The 23062-nt window shown below is 40.4% G+C and overlaps 1 protein-coding gene across 1 annotated transcript in view; it reads left to right on the top strand.

Annotated features, from left to right (window-relative positions):
- The window catches only part of LOC128642663 (CXXC-type zinc finger protein 1), a 231298-nt gene extending 210038 nt beyond the window's left edge, over positions 1-21260 (top strand). The window contains exons 9-13 of the mRNA XM_053695446.1: positions 10857-10967; positions 11118-11167; positions 11349-11445; positions 11811-11963; positions 20980-21260. Coding sequence (XP_053551421.1) covers positions 10857-10967; positions 11118-11167; positions 11349-11445; positions 11811-11963; positions 20980-21126 — 558 coding nt within the window. The 3' untranslated portion in view covers positions 21127-21260. The remainder of the gene's footprint in view (positions 1-10856; positions 10968-11117; positions 11168-11348; positions 11446-11810; positions 11964-20979) is intronic.
- Positions 21261-23062: the final 1802 nt, after the last annotated feature.

The following is a 23062-nucleotide window of genomic DNA, read 5'->3' as shown; positions in this document are numbered from 1 at the left end:
ATGGCCTGAGTCGGAAAACAGCACAGAGCCACCATCAAGCTCACAGAACGCCTCGTTTCTTCAACTACCTGATCCCAGTCCTTACTATGTGGGGGACACGAAAATCCAACCCTCATCTCTGCTGCCGGGCGGGGGGAGAGCGGCCGGCTCCCGCGGTCGGGCTCAGAGACTATCAGATCTAAGCATACCCCACCGCCGAACCCAATGTCCACCCTAGCAACTTACACGTATTTACTCCAGCTGCGGAAGAGCAGACTCGCTTGCAGGGATCTCATACTGATGAGACCTATAATGGCGCCACTTTGTTGTGTTTCCCTGTCATTTGGTATATCCAGGATACACCGGAGGACCGGTGTAGGGTAATAGAAATCCCTTCAATTCCAGAGAGACAGCCTGCTGGGTTCCTCTGGGAGGATTCCTTACCACACGACACCCTATATGACGGCCATGCAATCTGAATTTTTAAGTACACTGTCAACCTAGGGATCAAATTTATGAGAAGTTTGTTTGACGAGACTCATATATTTCTTTTATTACATCTTCATATGTTGTGTTGTGAAATCTATACCTAAACTAATTTTACATATGTGAGCTGCTTAGTGAGAATCCTCCGGTTAGGGGGTTGTATCTAAAGTAATACAGCAGTTTTAGTTTCCATTACTCAGGTCCCTAAATTATATATATATGCACTAACCTAAGCATGTCAACTCGTAGTCAACCTTAGGACAGGAGCTCTAGATTTCACTGTCAAGACTTATAAACTAGATGCATATTAATCTAAGCGCTTCTACTGATATCTAAGTCCAAATCCCATGCCACTATTTCCCTACTGCAGCGATTTATACTAATGAAGCACCTCTGTCTTAGACACTGTTATACTCCGAAACAGCTTGACCCAGTGGATTATAGTCTCTGATGTGAATTGTCAAGATATATATGTATTGTGGCTCACAGATTAATATGCTTCATATGCTTCCATACTATAAAGAGGTAGTACAGGGGTTCTCTCTAGTGTCTTATCACAAAAACCTAACTTAGCACATACAGTATGTAACAATTGCCCATAGCTTAATTCTGGAAGTTTGAGTTTGGAGAAACTTTCTATGTTGGCTACTGTTCCACATAGGAGATCATGAGTCTTCACATACTTACCTATCTATCCACTAAGTATTCCTCCCAAATTTATAGAGATAGATTAGTATCCTATGACCAATTCAGACGGCTGTTTAAATATGACTTTAGACATGTGTAGTCTCCCTTAACACAGTGAGCATAGCTCAACTATCTTTATTCACTGTAGCACCTGCCTAATAGGCATTCTATGGATTTTCATACGAAGGTCGAACATTCGTGAAATCTTATGAGGTTAACTGGTATTAACCTAGCTGAACCTTCAGTCTTTTTCACTCCCCTCAGTGGCTCTGTAAATAGAAGTACTATGTCTCATAATTACAGTTTCAAATATAATTTAATTTGCTCAGTTTCACATGAGACCTCTTCAGTTTTATATGCTGCGTCAATGATGCAAGGTTTATACCCAGGTATCTCAAAAGATATTTTAGATTCCAATACAAACCAGTCTCTGACTTGGTGGCTGAATCATCAATTTATTATTCAGGAGGCTTCTTAATCTTCCTACATGATCTGTGATTACCACAGATACACATTTTCAGGTTGGAGAGCTGTTTGGGGCTCTCTGACAGCACAGGTTTTGGTATCCTCAGAAGCGAGGTTGTCTATCAATATTATAGAACTGTGTAATTCTCAGGACCCTTCAAGCTTGACCTCTATCAATAAGGGAGACTTATCTCCATTTCCAGACAGACAATGTCACAACCGTAAACTCTGAACCATCATGGTTGAACTCACAATTCTCTAACCTTGATGGAGGTGTCTCGGATTCTCTCTTGGGCAGAAGTCAATTCTTTAGATAAAGACACAGCACAACGCGATTCAAAGTAACAACTATATTTATTGTACAATGACACATTAAAACACACTTACTAGATGTTAAACTTTGCAGGCATGTAACAGCTATATTAGCCCCCTTCAGTAGTGGACCTACTAAACAGAGGGCCCTGGTGCAAGATTTTTATGGGACCCCCTAAAAGGTAACGCAGTAGAAAGCAAAAGTATTAATATACATTCTGCTCTGTATAATGATTTTGAGGATAGATAGACAGTATGGACCTACAACCTGCACTAATAAAAGTATTCCCTGCATTAGGATTGTAAACCTTCTCCACACATATGAATAGACTTGTTGTTATGAGCCTCCTCCAGCTCTTGGGCCCTGGTGCGACTGCACCTGCTGCACCAATGATAGTTCCACCTTTGGCCCCCTTAAATGGACTGTCAACTCTAAAATTGTTATTGTTGAAAAAGATAGATAATGTCTTTACTACCCTTCCCCAGCTTTGCACAACTAACATTCACCTAGATTTAGAGTTTTGCGGCCAAAGGAGTGCGTTAGCTACGCATGTTTTTCCCCCCCGCACCTTTTAAATAACGCTGGTATTTAGAGTTGTCTGAGGGGCTGCGTTAGGCTCCAAAAAGGGAGCGTAGAGCATAATTTACCGCCACTTCAACTCTCAAAACCAGCGTTGCTTACGGTAGCAGCCAGCTTGAAAAAGGTGCTCGTGCACGATTCCCCCATAGGAAACAATGGGGCAGTTTGAGCTGAAAAAAACCTAACACCTGCAAAAAAGCAGCGTTCAGCTCCTAACGCAGCCCCATTGTTTCCTATGGGTAAACAGTTTCTAAGTCTGCACCTAACACTCTAACATGTACCCCGAGTCTAAACACCCCTAACCTTACACTTATTAACCCCTAATCTGCCGCCCCCGCTATCGCTGACCCCTGCATAAAATTATTAACCCCTAATCTGCCGCTCCGGACACCGTCGCAACCTACATTATCCCTATGAACCCCTAATCTGCTGCCCCTAACACCGCGGATACCTACATAATATTTATTAACCCCTAATCTGCCCCCCCCCAACGTCGCCGCTACCTACCTACACTTATTAACCACTAATCTGCCGACCGGACCTCGCCGCTAATATAATAAATGTATTAACCCCTAAACCGCCTCACTCCCGCCTCGCAAACCCTATAATAAATAGTATTAACCCCTAATCTGCCCTCCCTAACATCGCCGACACCTTACTTAAAGTATTAACCCCTAATCTGCCGACCGGACCTCACCGCTACTATAATAAATGTATTAACCCCTAAAGCGAAGTCTAACCCTAACACCCCCCTAAGTTAAATATAATTTAAATCTAACAAAATAAATTATTTCTTATTAAATAAATTAATCCTATTTAAAGCTAAATACTTACCTGTAAAATAAACCCTAATATAGCTACAATATAACGAATAATTATATTGTAGCTATTTTAGGATTTATATTTATTTTACAGGCTACTTTGTATTTATTTTAACTAGGTACAATAGCTATTAAATAGTTATTAACTATTTAATAGCTACCTAGTTAAAATAATTACAAAATTACCTGTAAAATAAATCCTAAACTAAGTTACAATTAAACCTAACACTACACTATCAATAAATTAATTAAATAAACTACCTACAATTACCTACAATTAAATCAACTAAACTAAAAAAAAAAAAACCCACTAAATTACAAAAAAACCAAACACTAAATTACAAAAAATAAAAAAAGATTACAAGAATTTTAAACTAATTACACCTACTCTAAGCCCCCTAAAAAAATAACAAAGCCCCCCAAAATAAAAAAATGCCCTACTCTATTCTAAAATAAAAAGTTAACAGCTCTATTACCTTACCAGCCCTTAAAAGGGCCTTTTGCGGGGCATGCCCCAAAGAAATCAGCTCTTTTGCCTGAAAAAAAAACTATACAATACCCCCCCCCCAACATTACAACCCACATACCCCTAATCTAACTCACCCAAACCTCCCTTAAAAAACCTAACACTAAGCCCCTGAAGATCTCCCTACCTTGTCTTCACCCAGCCGGGTATCACCGATCCGTCCAGAAGAGGGTCCAAAGTCTTCATCCTATCCGGTAAGAAGAGGTCCTCCAGAGGGTCCGAAGTCTTCATCCTATCCGGCCAGAAGAGGTCCTCCAGAGGGTCAGAAGTCTTCATCCAGGCGGCATCTTCTATCTTCTTCCATCCGGAGCGGAGCGGGTCCATCTTGAAGCAGCCGACGCGGAGCCATCCTTCCTCACCGACGGACTAATGACGAATGAAGGTTCCTTTAAATGACGTCATCCAAGATGGCGTCCCTCGAATTCCGATTGGCTGATAGGATTCTATCAGCCAATCGGAATTAAGGTAGGAAAAATCTGATTGGCTGATTGAATCAGCCAATCAGATTCAAGTTCAATCGGATTGGCTGATTCAATCAGCCAATCAGATTGAGCTCGCATTCTATTGGCTGATCGGAACAGCCAATAGAATGCAAGCTGAATCTGATTGGCTGATTCAATCAGCCAATCAGATTTTTCCTACCTTAATTCCGATTGGCTGATAGAATCCTATCAGCCAATCGAAATTCGAGGGACGCCATCTTGGATGACGTCATTTAAAGGAACCTTCATTCGTCGTTAGTCCGTCAGTGAGGAAGGATGGCTCCACGTCGGCTGCTTCAAGATGGACCCGCTCCATGGAAGAAGATAGAAGATGCCGCCTGGATGAAGACTTTGGACCCTCTGGAGGACCTCTTCTTGCCGGATAGGATGAAGACTTCGGACCCTCTTCTGGACGGATCGGTAATACCCGGCTGGGTGAAGACAAGGTAGGGAGATCTTCAGGGGCTTAGTGTTAGGTTTTTAAAGGGGGGTTTGGGTGGGTTAGATTAGGGGTATGTGGGTGGTGGGTTGTAATGTTGGGGGGGGGGTATTGTATGTTTTTTTTCAGGCAAAAGAGCTGATTTCTTTGGGGCATGCCCCGCAAAAGGCCCTTTTAAGGGCTGGTAAGGTAATAGAGCTGTTAACTTTTTATTTTAGAATAGGGTAGGGCATTTTTTTATTTTGGGGGGCTTTGTTATTTTATTAGGGGGCTTAGAGTAGGTGTAATTAGTTTAAAATTCTTGTAATCTTTTTTTATTTTTTGTAATTTAGTTTAGTTGATTTAATTGTAGGTAATTGTAAGTAGTTTATTTAATTAATTTATTGATAGTGTAGTGTTAGGTTTAATTGTAACTTAGTTTAGGATTTATTTTACAGGTAATTTTGTAATTATTTTAACTAGGTAGCTATTAAATAGTTAATAACTATTTAATAGCTATTGTACCTAGTTAAAAAAAAAACAAAGTAGCCTGTAAAATAAATATAAATCCTAAAATAGCTACAATATAATTATTCGTTATATTGTAGCTATATTAGGGTTTATTTTACAGGTAAGTATTTAGCTTTAAATAGGATTAATTTATTTAATAAGAAATAATTTATTTCTTTAGATTAAAATTATATTTAATTTATGTTAGGGTTAGACTTAGCTTTAGGGGTTAATACATTTATTATAGTAGCGGTGAGGTCCGGTCGGCAGATTAGGGGTTAATACTTGAAGTTAGGTGTCGGCGATGTTAGGGAGGGCAGATTAGGGGTTAATACTATTTATTATAGGGTTTGCGAGGCGGGAGTGAGGCGGTTTAGGGGTTAATACATTTATTATAGTAGCGGTGAGGTCCGGTCGGCAGATTAGGGGTTAATAAGTGTAGGTAGGTAGCGGCGACATTGGGGGGGGGGGCAGATTAGGGGTTAATAAATATTATGTAGGTGTCGGCGGTGTTAGGGGCAGCAGATTAGGGGTTCATAGGGATAATGTAGGTGGCGGCAGTGTCCGGTCGGCAGATTAGGGGTTAAAAAAATGTATTATAGTGGCAGCGATGTGGGGGGGGCCTCGGTTTAGGGGTACATAGGTAGTTTATGGGTGTTAGTGTACTTTAGAGCACAGTAGTTAAGAGCTTTATAAACCGGCGTTAGCCCATAAAGCTCTTAACTCCTGACTTTTTTCTGCGGCTGGAGTTTTATCGTTAGAGTTCTAACGCTCACTTCAGCCAAGACTCTAAATACCAGCGTTAGGAAGATCCCATTGAAAAGATAGGATACGCAATTGGCGTAAGGGGATCTGCGGTATGGAAAAGTCGCGGCTGGAAAGTGAGCATTAGACCCTTTCCTGACTGACTCTAAATACCAGCGGGCGGTAAAAACCAGCGTTAGGACCCCTTAACGCTGGTTTTGACGGCTAACGCAGAACTCTAAATCTAGGCGTAAGTTATTTTAATATTTTATAACATTTAAACCTCTAAATTTCTGCCTGTTTCAAAGCCACTACAGACAGCCTCTTATCTCACATGCTTTTTTATTTGCTTTTCACAACAGTTCATGTGGGCCATATTGATAACGTGTTCACGCCCGTGGAGTTATTTAAGAATCGGCACAACACAGCATTAATTGGCTAAAATGCAAGTCAATAGATAATAAATAAAAAATCGTGATCAGGGGACTGTCAGAAAATGCTTAGATACAAGGTAATCACAGAGGTAAAAAGTATATTAAAGGGACAGTCTGCTCCATAATTTTTATTGTTTAACCCTTTGAGTGCTAAGCACTTTCCCACCTGGGTGCTAAGCTTTTTTTAAGGTTTATTTTTTTGGGGGAAAAATTAACTTTTTTTTTCTTCGTTTTCTCAGATCCCCAAGACTGACTATGTTGGAAAGGTTAGGTGATTACCTTTCCAATGGTGGGTCTTGGGGGTTTGTAGCTGCTTAGATGCCTGATATACAGGCTTCAAAGCAGCATGCCCCCTGCTCCTATACTTAACATTGTTAAGTATAAATAAAGTGTCATCACGTAATTGCATGTGATGTCACCATGCATAACGTGAAGCGCCGGCGATGCCTGTCACTATGCAGGCCCGATCGCCGGGGTAGGAGCCCCCAGATCACCCTCAAGGTGGGAGAGTGTTAGCAAAGACTCTGAGCCGTCGTTAGCACCAGAGTGGGAAACTCTGCAACGACTCAGAGCCGTCGTTAGCACTCAAGGGGTTAAAAAGATTATCCCTTTATTACCCATTCCCCAGTTTTTCATAACCAACATAGTTATATTAATATACTTTTTACTCTGCAGACTGCCCCCTTATTTCAGTTCTTTTGACAGACTTGCATTTTACCCAATCAGTGCTGAATCCTAGGTAACTCCACGTGCATGAGCACAATGTTATCTATAAGGCACACATGAGTTTTGTATAGGTTGAACTCGATGGACTTCGGTCTTTTTTCAACCTCATCTACTATGTTACTATGTATAAGTTAAGAGGCGGCCTTCAAGGTCTTAGAAATTAGCATATGAGCCTACCTAGGTTTAGCTTTCAACAAAGAATACTAAGAGAACAAATCAAATTTGATTTTAAAAGTAAATTGGAAAGTTGTTTAAAATGACATGCCCTATCTAAATCATGAAAGTTTAATTTTGACTAGACTGTCCCTTTAATGTAACTGTGTTGGTTATGTAAAACTGGGGGATGAGTAATAAAGGGATTATCTAGCTTTTAAAACAATAACAATTCTGGTGTAGACTGTTCTTTTAAGTCGGGCATTGGGCAGTAGCTCCATGTACGGGTTCTACTTTCAATCACCTATAGGGTGCGATTACCGACTTCTGTCCTCCTGTATGCCTGCTGCTGACGGAAATAAAATCCCAACAGGGAAGCCTAGTATTCACCTCTACGCGTTTCGTCTGCTGTTAGTACAAATTTTCTTGAGGTACTACTTTCTCTTTTCTACTCTATTTGATTGTACTGAGGGTACCATTCACACATCAGAACATTAACGCTTGGATTTTGACACATTTGACTTACATTGACTCGTTGTCCTATTCCTTTTCTGGGTTATCTCCACCTCAGGTGGAGATTTGCACTTAAAGGGACACTGAACCCAATTTTTTTGTGATTCAGATAGAGCATGCAATTTTAAGCAACTTTCTAATTTTCTCCTATTATCAAATTGTCTTGGTATCTTTATTTGAAATGCAGGAATGTAAGTTTAGATGCCAGCCTATTTTTGGTGAACAACCTGGGTTGTTCTTGCTGATTGGTGGATAAATGTATCCACCAATAAACAAGTGCTGTCCAGTGTGCTGAACCAAAATTGGCTTAGATGCCAATTGGCTTAGATGATAAAGATAGCAAGAGAACGAAGAAAAATGTATAATAGGAGTAAATTAGAAAGTTGCTTAAAATTGCATGCTCTATCTGAATCACGAAAGAAAAAAATTGGGTTCAGTGTCCCTTTAACCCTTTGTCATTTAACTTTTTTTCTAAAATTCTTTCTGCAGTTATCTGCACTGTACACTGTTGGTTGTTCTATTTTGAGAAGTCAGTTTTTGCTAAATCTTATGATTCACATCTCAAGAGTGAACAATGCGAGGCAGACTTTCCCAAAGTGTCCAACGATAGCTAAGTGTAAACTTTGCTGGCTTGTAAGCTGAAGGTTGAGAGTTCAATTCCAGCTATGGCTAGGTGTTCTTCAAGTGCATGTCCTTTCACTGATGTGGTACGAATATCCTTCCAAAAAGTTGACAAAATCAGCTATTTAAAGTCCAGTTATCCTACTTAACCTCTTCTCCTACGGTCAGACCTTTTGTCTCAAGGTCCTTGTTTTCCTATCCAGATCTGAAGTTTTGAAAAGTTCCTGCCATGGAAATTGAACGCTTAGTTCTAAGACAAAGAGGTTTCTCAGGAAACTTGTCTCTTGGAAAATGTATCACAAGTTTGGAAAACTTACAATGATGTATAGATCTTAGTTTTCCTGACATTCTTTTAGAATCTATAGATTCTTCAGTTTTTACAGGATGGTTTAGATAAGGATATATCTGCCAATTACCTGACAGAGCAGATATCTGCTCTTTTTTTGTATTTCTTGGAAGATTGCTTGTCTTCCTGATATTGCTTGTTTTGTTCAGGCCCTGGTCCGAATTAAACCTCTTGGATGAAACGTTTTTGATTTACAAGGCTTAATTGGAGGCGGGTCAGTCTCCGCCACAGCGGATTATGGCTCATTCTACTAGGTCAATTGTTACTTGGGTTTTCAAGAATGAGGCTTCATTTGATCAAATTTGCAAGGCAGCCACTTGGTATTCTTTGCATACATTTACTGAATTTTACCATTTTTATGTTTTTGCTTCCTCTAAAGCAGCCTTTGGTAGAAATGTCCTTCAGGCAGTTGTCTCAGTTTACTGATTATGCCTGGTGTTTTTTTTTAGTTTATTATAAGAGATTTTCTTCTTTTCAGTAGTGGATTTAATTTCTCAGCATTTTTTTTTTATCCCTCCCTTTATGGTTATTTGTGGACTTCCACAGCTTGGGTATTCCCATATGTAACAGATCATGGACTCTAGCCACCTATATGAAAGAAAACATAAGTTAAACTTTGCCTCCTCCTAGTGGTAGCAATGTAATCCCATATGTAACGGATCGTGGATGCTTGCCACCATGAAAGAAATTAATTTATCAGGCAAGTATAAATTATGTTTTTTGCATGCAGTGAAAAAACGGTTCTCTTGCATTGTTGTTTCAAAATGGCCGCTAGGAGTCCAGCAGCCATTTTGAAACAACAATGCAAGAGAAACGTTTTTTCAGTGACATCCTCAAAGGGGTTGTGGATGCGACTGGGCTTTATGTCATGCACAACGATTCCTGCTTGTGCACATTGAGTTGCGCATGCGCAGTGTGTCCAACCTTTTAAAATATGGCTGCTACTGCAGCCACCACTCGAAGGCAAATAAAACACTGATTTTCCAGTATGCAGGAAGTTTATGACAGTCCGTTTGTTAAAGGGACACTGAACCCAATTTTTTTTTTCGTTCGTGATTCAGATAGAGCATGCAATTTTAAGCAACTTTCTAATTTACTCCTATTATCAATTTTTCTTCGTTCATCTAAGCTTCTTTTTTGGTTCAGAGCTCTGGACAGCAATTTTTTATTGGTGGATGAATGGTATCCACCAATCAGCAAGAATAACCCAGGTTATTCACCAAAAATGGGCCGGCATCTAAACTTACATTCTTGAATTTCAAATAAAGATACCAAGAGAATGAAGAAAATTTGATAATAGGAGTAAATTAGAAAGTTGCTTAAAATTGCATGCTCTATCTGAATCACAAAAGAAAAAATTTGGGTTCAGTGTCCTTTTAAGTGTCCCCTGCTGTTCCTGTGCGGCCTACCGCTTGCGGCACATGTACAAAAGTAGCTCCCTCAACCCCTTTAAAAAGGAAGTCACTGAAAGCAGGAGTCTGTGGCCATTTTAAAACAAATAACAATGTAAGAGAAAGTTGTTTGTTTTTTACTGCATGCAAAAAAATGACTCTCCTTGGATAATGTTGTACTCATCATCAAACAGTTGTCAAGGATTCCAAATCGCTGAGTATCTTTCTGGTGTAGAGTCTCCCTTTAAGTATAACCAGCGTCGTATTGTTATCCGATAAGATAGTATTCAGGGTTTTAAGAATGATAATGGATGATAGGAGGATCATACAGCTATGACTACGGCCATTGACCAAAACAAATCAGCTGACCGGTGACGCTACGTGCACCCGAGCATGTGGCATGAAGAATGCTTTTTCTGACCGTTTGTATATATTTTTAATTGTGGAGAAATAAGTTAGTTTAAGAATAACACACTCCTCAGACGGTTCCTTTGAATATACTAAAGACAAGTCTTGTAATTGCAAGGCTTTTTATGTTCCTTAAATTTTACACAGTTTGGGTTACTTGAGGACTATTAAGGAGATTCACAATGTATCATCTTTTTACTCATAAGGTGTGTGTGATATTAGATTGGTGAATCTGAATCTTATGTTTCCAATAGACTAATGAAGGTGACAGTGATGATACAGACTTGCAGATCTTTTGTGTATCCTGTGGCCATCCCATTAATCCCAAGGTTGCTTTAAGGCACATGGAGAGATGCTATGCTAAGGTCAGTTATATTATTTGTAAGAAGGAGTACTGCTTCACAATATTGTTTGTCCTCCATTAAAGGCAGTTATCTGCAATATACTGTACCTTGTGCTGTGTGCATGGCAGCCATTGCTTACTGATTTGTCTTCTCTTGTGCTCTATTTTTCAGTATGAGAGTCAAACATCCTTTGGCTCTATGTACCCAACTAGAATTGAAGGGTAAGTTGTACTAATAAACAAATAACTCCCACCATAGTCTTGAGTAGTGCACAATACATTACATCTGCGTTATGAACTTGCATTCTCTCTCTCTTTTTTTCCAAACTCCTCATAATGCCCCAACCACAGATTTTCACTGTTTACTATTAGCAATTATTGACATAAATTCTTTTCTTATTAGAGCCACTCGCCTTTTCTGTGATGTTTATAACACTCAGAGTAAGACATATTGCAAGCGATTGCAGGTCCTGTGTCCTGAACATTCCCGTGACCCCAAGGTAAATTCATAAAAGCTAGCAAAATTAAAGAGGCTTTGTAGCATAAAATATAGCCACAGTAAATCATTTTAAGCAAGTTTTTGATGCGCGTATTAAAATGCTTCTACCTGTTTAACTCAGAGGTTGGCACCTTTTTACATGCTCCTGGTGCAGACCTTGGAGAAAATGCAACTGCTGATTGTACTTACAATATAAACAGGCAAGTATGTGCGCTGTACATATGGATCAGTTTGTTGGGTGCCAGTCTTGGAGTTAAAATAGGTAAAATATTTTATGTACTGCTTTGTCTTTTAATATCCCTTTAAACATAGCTTTACATTAGGGGTCTTTCTCTATATGCAGTTATTAATGTTGTCTGTCTCCAGGTTCCTGCAGATGAGGTGTGTGGCTGTCCCATGGTAAAGGATGTGTTTGATCTGACTGGTGACTTTTGTCGTGTCCCAAAGAGGAAGTGTAACCGGCATTACTGTTGGGAGAAGCTGCGGAGGGCAGAGGTGGACCTGGAGAGAGTACGTGTGGTATGTATACTGACACTTATCATTATTTGGAATATTGAGGCTTTAGTGCCCATGTAGTTGTGGTGTTCTTTGCACACATTTTATCTTTCTGCAAATTTTGTTCGTTATAGGTGCACTTAAAAGCACCCATTTCTTCTACAAGATACGACGAGTCCACGGATTTCATCCTTACTTGTGGGATATTAACCTCCTGCTAACAGGAAGTGGCAAAGAGCACCACAGCAGAGCTGTATATATAGCTCCTCCCTTCCCTCCACCCCCAGTCATTCTCTTTGCCTGTGTTAGTAATAGGAAGAGGTAAAGTGAGGTGTTAGTTTTAGTTTCTTCAATCAAGAAGTTTTTTATTTTAAATGGTACCGGTGAGTACTATTTTCCTCAGGGAGATATGGAAGAAGATTTCTGCCCTGAGCTTGATGATCTTAGCAGATGTAACTAAGATCCATGTTGGTTCCCACAGAGCTTCTGAAGGTAGTACAAGAGAAATATTCAGTGTGGAGAACGGTTTCATGCTACAAGCAGCATTGAGGTCCTTTATTTCTGAGGAGACTTGGTATATTAGAACTGGCTGACATTTTTTCCCTGCAAAGGAAGGGGTAAGCAGTAGACCTGTAAACAAAGGGTATTACTGAAAATCCTGTGTTTATTTATTTTATTGACATAATACTGGGCTCAGCATTTATAAAGGGCTTAAAAGCAGCGTATATAAAGGGACACAGGGAGAGGCAGCTTAACGGTTTTTATTTTGAAGGATCAAATAATCAGTATGGCTGTATATTTGTGTTGTGCTTAGGGGACCACATGGCTTTATTGCTAAACCGCTTCCCATGCGGTTGTACAGTCTAATGCGAACGTCGTCCAAGATGGACGGGGCCTATTTTCGCGCGCTCAGACGCGCAGTTTACTCTGACTGAGAAGGCAGCAGTCATTAGCTCCGGTTGGGCCTAAACTGGTGTTCTGTTAACCGGATCGTTGTCGAGTCTTTTGGCAGTACCCTGGGGGCAGGTAGGCGCCACAGCAGAGGTGTGGCGAGGTGCAGGGGTTATTTTTTCAAATCAAACATATTTTTTGCTATAAATATATTTTGGAGGTTAATTTCAACCTTTGCTCTTAGGGTGCAATAATTTTTGGCACTATTGATTATGTGTAGTTAATTATGCAGCTTTATTTAACGTTTTAAGGCAGTTTGGGAAAAATTGTGCGCTTTTTTATTTCTTAAAGGCGCAGTACACGTTTTTCAAAAAATAGTTTAAATCAATAAATAAAGTGTTTTAACGACTATTGTGGTTATTGCTAGTCTGTTCAACATGTCTGACATTGAGGATACTAATTGCTCTATGTGTTTAGAGGCCATTGTGGAACACCCTCTTACGTTGTGTACCTCTTGTACTGAAAGGGCCTTACAATGTAAAAAGCATATTTTAAGTAAAGAAAGTGTGCCCAAGGATGATTCTCAGTCTGAAGAGAATCAGGATATGCCATCCAATTCTCCCCAAGTGTCACAACCATTAACGCCCACACAAGCGACGCCAAGTACCTCTAGTGCGTCTAATTCTTTTACTCTGCAGGAGGTGGCTGCAGTTATGTCAACTACCCTTACAGAGGTATTATATAAATTACTAGTGTTACAGGGTAAACGCAGTAGGTCAGGTATTAATGTGAATACTGAATCCTCTGATGCTTTATTGGCTATTTCCGACGTACCCTCACAGTGCTCTGAGTTGGGGGTCAGGGAATTGCTGTCTGAGGGAGAACTTTCAGATTCAGGAAAGATATTATCTCAGACAGATTCGGCGTCATGTCCTTTAAATTTAAACTGGAACACCTCCGCCTGTTACTTCGGGAGGTTTTAGCGACTCTGGATGATTGTGATACCACCAGAGAAATTGTGTAAGATGGACAAATATCTAGAGGTGTACCTACTTACACTGATGTTTTTCCGGTTCCTAAAAGAATTTCGGAAATTGTAAAAAAGGAATGGGATAGACCAGGTATACTGTTCTCTCCTCCTCCTAATTTTAAGAAAATGTTTCCCATATCAGACACCATTCAGGAATCTTGGCAGTCGGTCCCTACCTAAGGTGGAGGGAGCTATATCTACCCTGGCTAAGCGTACAACTATACCTATTGAGGACAGTTGTGCTTTCAAAGACCCTATGGATAAGAAGTTAGAGGGTCTTCTAAAGAAATTTTTTATTCATCAGGGTTTTCTTTCTCTTGTAAGGTGTATCCAGTCCACGGGTTCATCCATTACTTGTGGGATATTCTCCTTCCCAACAGGAAGTTGCAAGAGGACACCCAGAGCAGAGCTGTCTATATAGCTCCTCCCCTAACTGCCACCCCCAGTCATTCTCTTGCAACTCTCGACAAGAAAGGAAGTATCAAGAGATATGTGGTGACTTAGTGTAGTTTTACCTCTGGGGCGCAGTCTGGAACTCCCTGAAAGCTCAGGGTTCGTGGACTCAGGAGGAAGCCCTCCTTCCGATAAACTTTCTGGAACTGAGAGCGATATTCAATGCTCTTCAGGCTTGGCCTCAGCTAGCTGCAGTCAGGTTCATCAGATTTCAGTCGGACAATATCACGACTGTAGCCTATATCAACCATCAGGGGGGGACAAGAAGCCCCCTGGCAATGTTGGAGGTTTCAAAGATAATTCTATGGGCAGAGGTTCACTCTTGCCATCTCTCAGCTATCCATATCCCAGGAGTAGAGAACTGGGAGGCGGATTTTCTAAGTCGGCAGACTTTTCATCCGGGGGAGTGTGAGCTCCATCCGGAGGTATTTGCCCAGCTGATTCAACTATGGGGCAAACCAGAAGTGGATCTGATGGCGTCTCGTCAGAATGCCAAGCTTCCCTGTTGCGGGTCCAGGTCAAGGGATCCCCAGGCAGCGCTGATAAGATGCTCTAGCAGTGCCCTGGTCCTTCAGCCTGGCTTATGTGTTCCCACCATTTCCTCTCCTCCCTCATCTGATTGCCAAGATCAAGCAGGAGAGAGCTTCAGTGATTTTAATAGCACCTGCGTGGCCACGCAGGACTTGGTATGCAGATCTGGTGGACATGTCATCCCTTCCACCATGGACTCTGCCGCTGAGACAGGACCTTCTACTCCAAGGTCCATTCAAACATCCAAATCTATATTCTCTGCGGCTGACTGCTTGGAGATTGAACGCTTGATTTTATCAAAACGTGGTTTCTCCGAGTCGGTCATTGATACCTTAATTCAGGCTCGAAAGAAGGATTGGAGAAGGGATTGTCAGCTAGTTCCTTAAAGGGACAGATTTCTGCTCTGTCTATTCTTCTGCACAAGCGTCTGGCAGATGTTCCAGACGTTCAGGCGTTTTGTCAGGCTTTAGTTAGAATCACGCCTGTGTTTAAACCTGTTGCTCCACCATGGAGTTTAAATTTATTTCTTAAAGTTCTTCAAGGGGTTCCGTTTGAACCTCTGCATTTCATAGATATCAAGCTTTTATCTTGGAAAGTTCTGTTTTTGGTAGCTATCTCTTCGGCTCGAAGAGTTTCAGAGTTATTTGCCTTACAGTGTGATTCCCCTTATCTGATATTCCATACAGATAAGGTAGTGTTGCGTACCAAACCTGGATTTCTTCCTAAGGTGGTATCTAATAAGAATATCAATCAGGAGATTGTAGTTCCTTCACTGTGTCCTAATCATTCTTCAAAGAAGGAACGTCTATTACACAATCTTGACGTAGTTCGTGCTTTAAAGTTTTATTTACAAGCTACTAAGGATTTTCGTCAAACATCTGCATTGTTTGTTGTCTACTCTGGACAGAGGAGAGGCCAAAAGGCTTCGGCATCTTCTCTTTTTTTTTTTGGCTGAGAAGCATAATCCGTTTAGCTTATGAGACTGCTGGCCAGCAGCCTCCTGAAAGAATTACAGCTCATTCCACTAGAGCGGTAGCTTCCACATGGGCTTTTAAAAATTAGGCCTCTGTTGAACAGTTTTGTAAGGCGGCGACTTGGTCTTCGCTTCATACTTTTTCTAAATTCTACAAATTTGATTCTTTTGCTTCCTCAGAGGCTATTTTTGGGAGAAAGGTCTTGCAGGCAGTGGTGCCTTCCATTTAAGTTCCTGCCTTGTCCCTCCCTTCATCCGTGTCCTAAAGCTTTGGTATTGGTATCCCACAAGTAATGGATGAACCCGTGGACTGGATACACCTTACAAGAGAAAACAAAATTTATGCTTACCTGATAAATTTATTTCTCTTGTGGTGTATCCAGTCCACGGCCCGCCCTGTCACTTTAAGGCAGGTGTTTTTTATTTTTAAACTACAGTCACCACTGCACCCTATAGTTTCTCCTTTTTCTTGCTTGTCTTCGGTCGAATGACTGGGGGTGGCAGTTAGGGGAGGAGCTATATAAACAGCTCTGCTGTGGTTGTCCTCTTGCAACTTCCTGTTGGGAAGGAGAATATCCCACAAGTAATGGATGAACCCGTGGACTGGATACACCACAAGAGAAAGAAATTTATCAGGTAAGCATAAATTTTGTTTTTACAACCTACAGCCTGCATTGTTCCAGTTACTACTGCAGCAGCTTTTTGGTTTGATGCTCTAGAAGAGTCTCTGAAGGTTGAGACCCCATTAGAGGATATTTTGGATAGAATTAAGGCTCTCAAGCTAGCCAATTCTTTTATTACAGATGCCGCTTTTCAAATTGCTAAATTAGCTGTGAAAAATGCAGGATTTGCCATTTTGGCGCGTAGAGCGTTATGGCTCAAATCGTGGTCTGATGATGTGTCATCAAAGTCTAAGCTTTTAGCTATTCCTTTTAAGGGTAAGACCCTATTCGGGTCTGAACTGAAGAAAATTATTTCTGACATTACTGGAGGTAAATGCCACGCCCTATCTCAGGATAAGTCTGTTAAGATGAGGGGTAAACAAAATAATTTTCATTCCTTTCGAAATTTTAAAGGAATACCCTCTGCTTCCTCTTCCTCCCCAAAGCAGGAAGGGAATTTTGCTCAATCCAAGTCCGTCTGGAGACCCAACCAGGCTTGGAATAAAGGTAAACAATCCAAGAAGCCCGCTGCTGCTACAAAGACAGCATGAAGGGATGGCCCCCGATCCGGGACTGGATCTGGTAGGGGGCAGACTTTCTTTCTTTGCCCAGGCTTGGGCAAGAAATGTTCAGGACCCATGGGTATTGGAAATCGTGACCCACGGGTATCAACTGGAATTCAAGGATTTTCTCCCAAGAGGGAGATTTCATCTTTCACGATTCTCTGTAGACCAGATAAAAAGAGAGGCGTTCTTACGCTGTGTAGAAGACCTCTTTACCATGGAAGTAATTTGTCCCGTTTCAAAACTGGAACAGGGACAGGGGTTTTACTCAAATCTTTTCGTGGTTCCCAAAAAAGAGGGAACTTTCAGACCCATTTTAGATCTCAAGTGTCTAAACAAGTTTCTCAGAGTTCCATCGTTCAAGATGGAGACTATACGAACAATCTTACCAATGATCTAGGAGGGTCAATATATGACTACCGTGGACTTGAAGGATGCATACCTTCATATCCCTATCCACAAGGATCATCATCAGTTCCTAAGGTTTGCCTTCCTGGACAAACATTATCAGTTCGTGGCTCTTCCCTTCGTATTGGCCACAGCACCCAGAATCTTCACAAAGGTTCTAAGGTCTCTTCTAGCAGTTCTCAGACCGCGGGGCATAGCAGTGGCGCGTTATCTGGACGATATTCTGATTCAGGCGTCAACTTATCTGACAAAATCTCACACAGACATAGTGTTGTCTTGCCTGAGAACTCACGGTTGGAAGGTGAACATAGAAAAGAGTTCACTAGTTCCACGGACAAGGGTTCCCTTCTTGGGAACTCTGATAGACTCGGGAGACATGAAAATATTTGACGGAGGTCAGAAAAACAAAGATTCTAAATACTTGCCGAGCACTTCAGTCCATTCCTCGGCCATCAGTGGCTCAGTGTATGGAGGTCATTGGATTAATGGTAGCGGCAATGGACATCATTCTGTTTGCTCGCTTTCATCTCCGACCACTGCAGCTGTGCATGCTCTGACAGTGGAATGGGGACTATGCGAATTTATCTCCTCAGATAAATCTGGGTCAAGAGACCAGAGACTCTCTTCTTTGGTGGTTGTCGCCGGATCATCTGTCCCAGGGGACATGTTTCCGCAGACCCTTGTGGGTGATAGTGACAACGGACGCCAGTCTTCTGGGCTGGGGTGCAGTCTGGAATTCCCTGAAGGCTCAGGGTGTTTGGACTCAGGTGGAGTCTCTACTTCCAATCAATATTCTGGAACTGAGAGCAATATTCAATGCGCTTCAGGCGTGGCCTCAGTTGGCTTCGGCCAAATTCATCAGATTCCAGTCGGACAATATCACGACTGTGGCGTACATCAATCATCAGGGGGGAACAAGGAGTTCCTTAGCGATGATAGAAGTATCAAAGATAATCCGATGGGCGGAGGCCCACTCTTGCTATCTATCGGCAATCTACATCTCAGGTGTAGAGAACTGGGAAGCGGATTTTCTAAGTAGTCAGACTTTTCATCCGGGGGAGTGGGAACTCAATCCGGAGGCAGACCGGAATTAGATCTGATGGCATCTCGTCAGAATGCCAAGCTTCCATGTTACGGATCCAGGTTGAGGGATCCTCAGGCTGAACTAATAGATGCCTTGGCAGTGCCTTGGTCGTTCAGCCTAGCTTATGTGTTTCCACCGTTTCCTCTCCTTCCACGTGTGATTGCTCGGATCAAAAAGGAGAGAGCTTCAGTAATCCTGATAGCGCCTGCGTGGCCACGCAGGACTTGGTATGCGGTTCTAGTGGACATGTCCTCTCTGCCACCGTGGAAACTTCCTTTGAGACAGGACCTTCTCATTCAAGGACCTTTCCAACATCCAAATCTAAATTCTGTGCAGCTGACTGCTTGGAGATTGAACGCTTGATTTTATCTAAGCGGGGATTCTCTGATTCGGGCTCGTAAGCCTGTCACTAGAAAAATCTATCATAAGATATGGCGTAAATATCTTTATTGGTGTGAATCCAAGGGTTACTCATGGAGTAAAGTTAGGATTCCGAGGATTCTGTCTTTTCTCCAAGAAGGATTGGAGAAAGGGTTATCAGCTAGTTCCTTAAAGGGACAGATTTCTGCTTTGTCAATTTTGCTTCACAAACGTTTGGCAGATGTTCAGTCTTTTTGTCAGGCTCTAACCAGAATTAAGCCTGTATTTAGACCAATTATTCCTCCCTGGAGTTTGAATTTAGTTCTTCAAGTTTTTCAAGGGGTTCCGTTTGAACCCATGCATTCCATAGATATTAAGTTGTTATCTTGAAAAGTTCTGTTTTTGGTTGCTATTTCTTCTGCATGAAGAGTTTCTGAGCTTTCATTGTTGCAATGTGATTCGCCTTATCTTATATTTCATTCTGATAAGGTGGTTTTACGTACAAAACCTGGATTTCTTCCTAAGGTTGTTTCAAATAAGAATATTAATCAGGAAATTGTTGTTCCTTGCTTGTGTCCTAATCCTTCTTCTAAGAAGGAGCGTCTGTTACATAACCTGGACGTGGTCCGTGCCTTGAAGTTTTACTTACAGGCAACCAAGGATTTCCGTCAATCATCTTCATTATTCATTGTTTATTCTGGAAAGCGTAGGGGTCAGAAAGCTACGGCTACCTCTCTTTCTTTTTGGCTGAGGAGTATCATCTGCCTCGTCGTATCGTAGAAGAAATCAATTTATCAGGTAAGCATAAATTTCCTTTTTGTCTTTAGGTAAATGTATTCCAATCTTGAGGTGGATTGGTATTTTTTAATCGTTTAACTCAGTAGAAGTACCTTTAAGCACTTGAGACAGAGCATAACTTTTTGTTTAAATATTTTTTATTTATTTATTCACAGGTAGTAGTACTAAACTATAAAACTATATAGATATCATACATATGAAAGAGCACTATTTAAATGTTAAATAGTTTGACATAAAATTGTTAAATTAAATAGACATTAAACACCTCTTCTGTGTGAAAAAAGTGTTGTTTTCCCTAGAGAGGCAAGAAACTAAATACTGTAACCTAGTTTTTCTTCAAAATGCTTCAAATCAAGTAGCTGGTTTTGACAACTTGCAGCATTTTGAAGAAAACATAGTTTATAGAATTTGCTTTGTTTTAACTTTTATTTATTTTTATTAAAGGGACAGTCTACTCCAAAATTTTTATTGTTTAAAAAGATAGATAATCCCTTTATTACCCATTCCCCAGATTTGTATAACCAACACTGTTATATGAATTTACTTTTTACCTCTGTAATTACCTAGTTTCTAAGTCTCTGCAGACTACCCCCTTATTTCAGTTCTTTTGGCAGACTTGCATTTTAGCCAATCAGTGCTCACTCTTAAATTACTCCTCGGGTGTGAGCACAATGTTATCTATATGACACACATGACGTAGTAGTGTCTGTCAAAATGCACTGAGATAAAAGGCATTTCAACTGCTTAGAAATTAGCATATGAGCCTACCTTTTCACAAAGGATACCAAGAGAACAAAGCAGATTTGATGATTAAAGTAAATTGCAAAGTTGTTAAAAATTGCATGCCCTATCTTAATCATGAAAGTTTAATTTTGACTAGACTGTCCCTTTAAAGGACCAGTAAATACAGTAGATTTACATAATCAACAAATCAAATGAGTAGTAGATTTTTTTTTCTGTCAAATTTTAAAGTTTGTCTATTTCCACTCCCCCTGTATCATGTGACAGCCATCAGCCAATCACAAATGCATATACGTATATGCTGTGAATTCTTGCATATATGCTCAGTAGGAGCTGGTGACTCAAAAAGTGTAAATATAAAAAAACTCTGCATATTTTGTTAATGGAAGGAAGTTGGAAAGTTGTTTAAAATTGTATGCTTTATCTGAATCTTGAAAGTTTCATTTTGATTTCATTGTCCATTTAAGTTCTGCTTTTACATCCATACCCCTTCTTCACAACCAATATCTCATGGCCAATTATAATATTTTCCTGTTTTGCCTGCAGTGGTACAAGTTGGACGAGTTGTTTGAACAAGAACGCAATGTCCGTATGGCTATGACTAATCGGGCTGGCCTTCTTGCGCTCATGCTGCACCAGACCATTCAGCATGATCCAGTTACAACGGACTTGCGCACACAAACAGAACGCTGAAAGGTGGGGCTGCCAGTGATAGGAAACCCGATGTTGGAGAAAAAAAAGGAAATAGTATACTGAAGTTTAATCTTTTATATCACTTGTCAAAATATGGATTTTCTTAATAAATCTGTTTCTGTCTTTGTCTTTTATAGTGGGTGAGGAGTCACATGATTGTTTTAATGGTGTATTTTATTATATTTGTATGTATGTGTGTATATATAATAAATAAATCATAAAAAATGTGTGTGTGTGTGTGTGTATATATATATATATATATATAAATACAGTTGTATGCAAAAGTTTAGGCACCCCTGACAATTTACATGATTTCCATTTATAAATAATTGGGTGTTTGGATCAGCAATTTCATTTTGATCTATCAAATAACTGAAGGATACAGCAATATTTCAGTAGTGAAATGAGGTTTATTGGATTAACAGAAAATGTGCAATATGCATCAAAATGAAATTAGACAGGCGCATAAATTTGTGCATCCCAACAGAAATATTGCATCAATATTTAGTAGAGCCTCCTTTAGCAGAAATAACAGCCTCTAGATGCTTTAGATGCTTCCTATAGCCTGTAATGAGTGTCTGGATTCCGGATGAAAGTATTTTGGACCATTCCTCCTTGCAAAACATCTCCATTTCAGATAGGTTTGATGGTTGCCGAGCATGGACAGCCTGCTTTAAATCACCCCACAGATTTTCAATGATATTCAGGTCTGGGGAGTGGAATGGCCTTTCCAGAACATTGTACTGCCAGAGTAGATTTTGAGCAGTGTTTTGTGTCATTGTCTATTTAAAATATCCAGCCCCGGCGTAACTTCAACTTTGTGACTGATTCCTCAACATTATTTTCAAGTATCTGCTGATATTGAGTGAAATCCATTAGACCCTCAACTTTAACAAGATTCCCAGTACCGGCACTTGCCCCACAGCATGATGGAACATCCACCAAATTTTACTGTGGGTAACAAGTGTTTGTCTTGGAACGTTGTGTTCTTTTGCCACCACGCATAATGCCCCCTGTTATGACCAAATAACTCGATCTTTGTTTCATCAGTCCACAGCACCTTCTTCCAAAATGAAGCTGGCTTGTCCAAATGTGCGTTTGCATACCTCAAGCGACTCGGTTTGTAACGTGTGTGCAGAAAAGGCTTCTTCAGCATCACTCTCCCATACAGCTTCTCCTTGTGCAAAGTGTGCTGAATTGTTGAACGATGCACAGTGACACCATCTGCAGCAAGATGATGTTTAAGGTCTTTGGAGGTGGTCTGTGTGCTGTTTTTGACCGTTCTCACCAGCCTTTGCCTCTCTGATATTTTACTTGGCCTGCCACTTCTGGCCTTAACATTTCCTCACTATGTTCCTCACAGTGGACACTGACAGCTTAAATCTCTGCAATAGCTTTTTGTATCCTTCTCCTAAACTATAATGTTGATCAATCTTTGTTTTCAGGTCATTTGAGAGTTGTTTTGAGGCCCCCATGTTGCCACTCTTTAGAGGAGAGTCAAAGAGAACAACTTGTAATTGGCCACCTTAAATACCTTTTCTCATGATTGGATGCACCTGTCTATGAGGTTCAAGGCTTAATGGGTTTACCAAACCAATTGTGTGTTCCAATTAATCAGTGCTAGGTTGTTACAGGTATTCAAATCAGCAAAATGATAAGGGTGCCCAAATTTATGCACCTCTCTAATTTCGTTTTGATGCATATTGCAAATTTTCTTTTAATCCAATAAACCTTATTTCACTACTGAAATATTACTGTGTCCTTAAGTTATTTGATAGATCAAAAAAAATTGCTGATTCAAACACCCAATTATTTATAAATGAAAATCATGGAAATTGTCAGGGGTCCCTAAACATTTGCATACAACTCTGTGTGTGAATCTATATATATATATATATATATATATATATATATATATATATATATATATATAGTG

Source organism: Bombina bombina, chromosome 12 (genome assembly GCF_027579735.1).
Source record: "Bombina bombina isolate aBomBom1 chromosome 12, aBomBom1.pri, whole genome shotgun sequence".
Lineage (NCBI taxonomy): Eukaryota > Metazoa > Chordata > Amphibia > Anura > Bombinatoridae > Bombina > Bombina bombina.
This window is presented reverse-complemented; position numbering and strand designations above follow the sequence as displayed.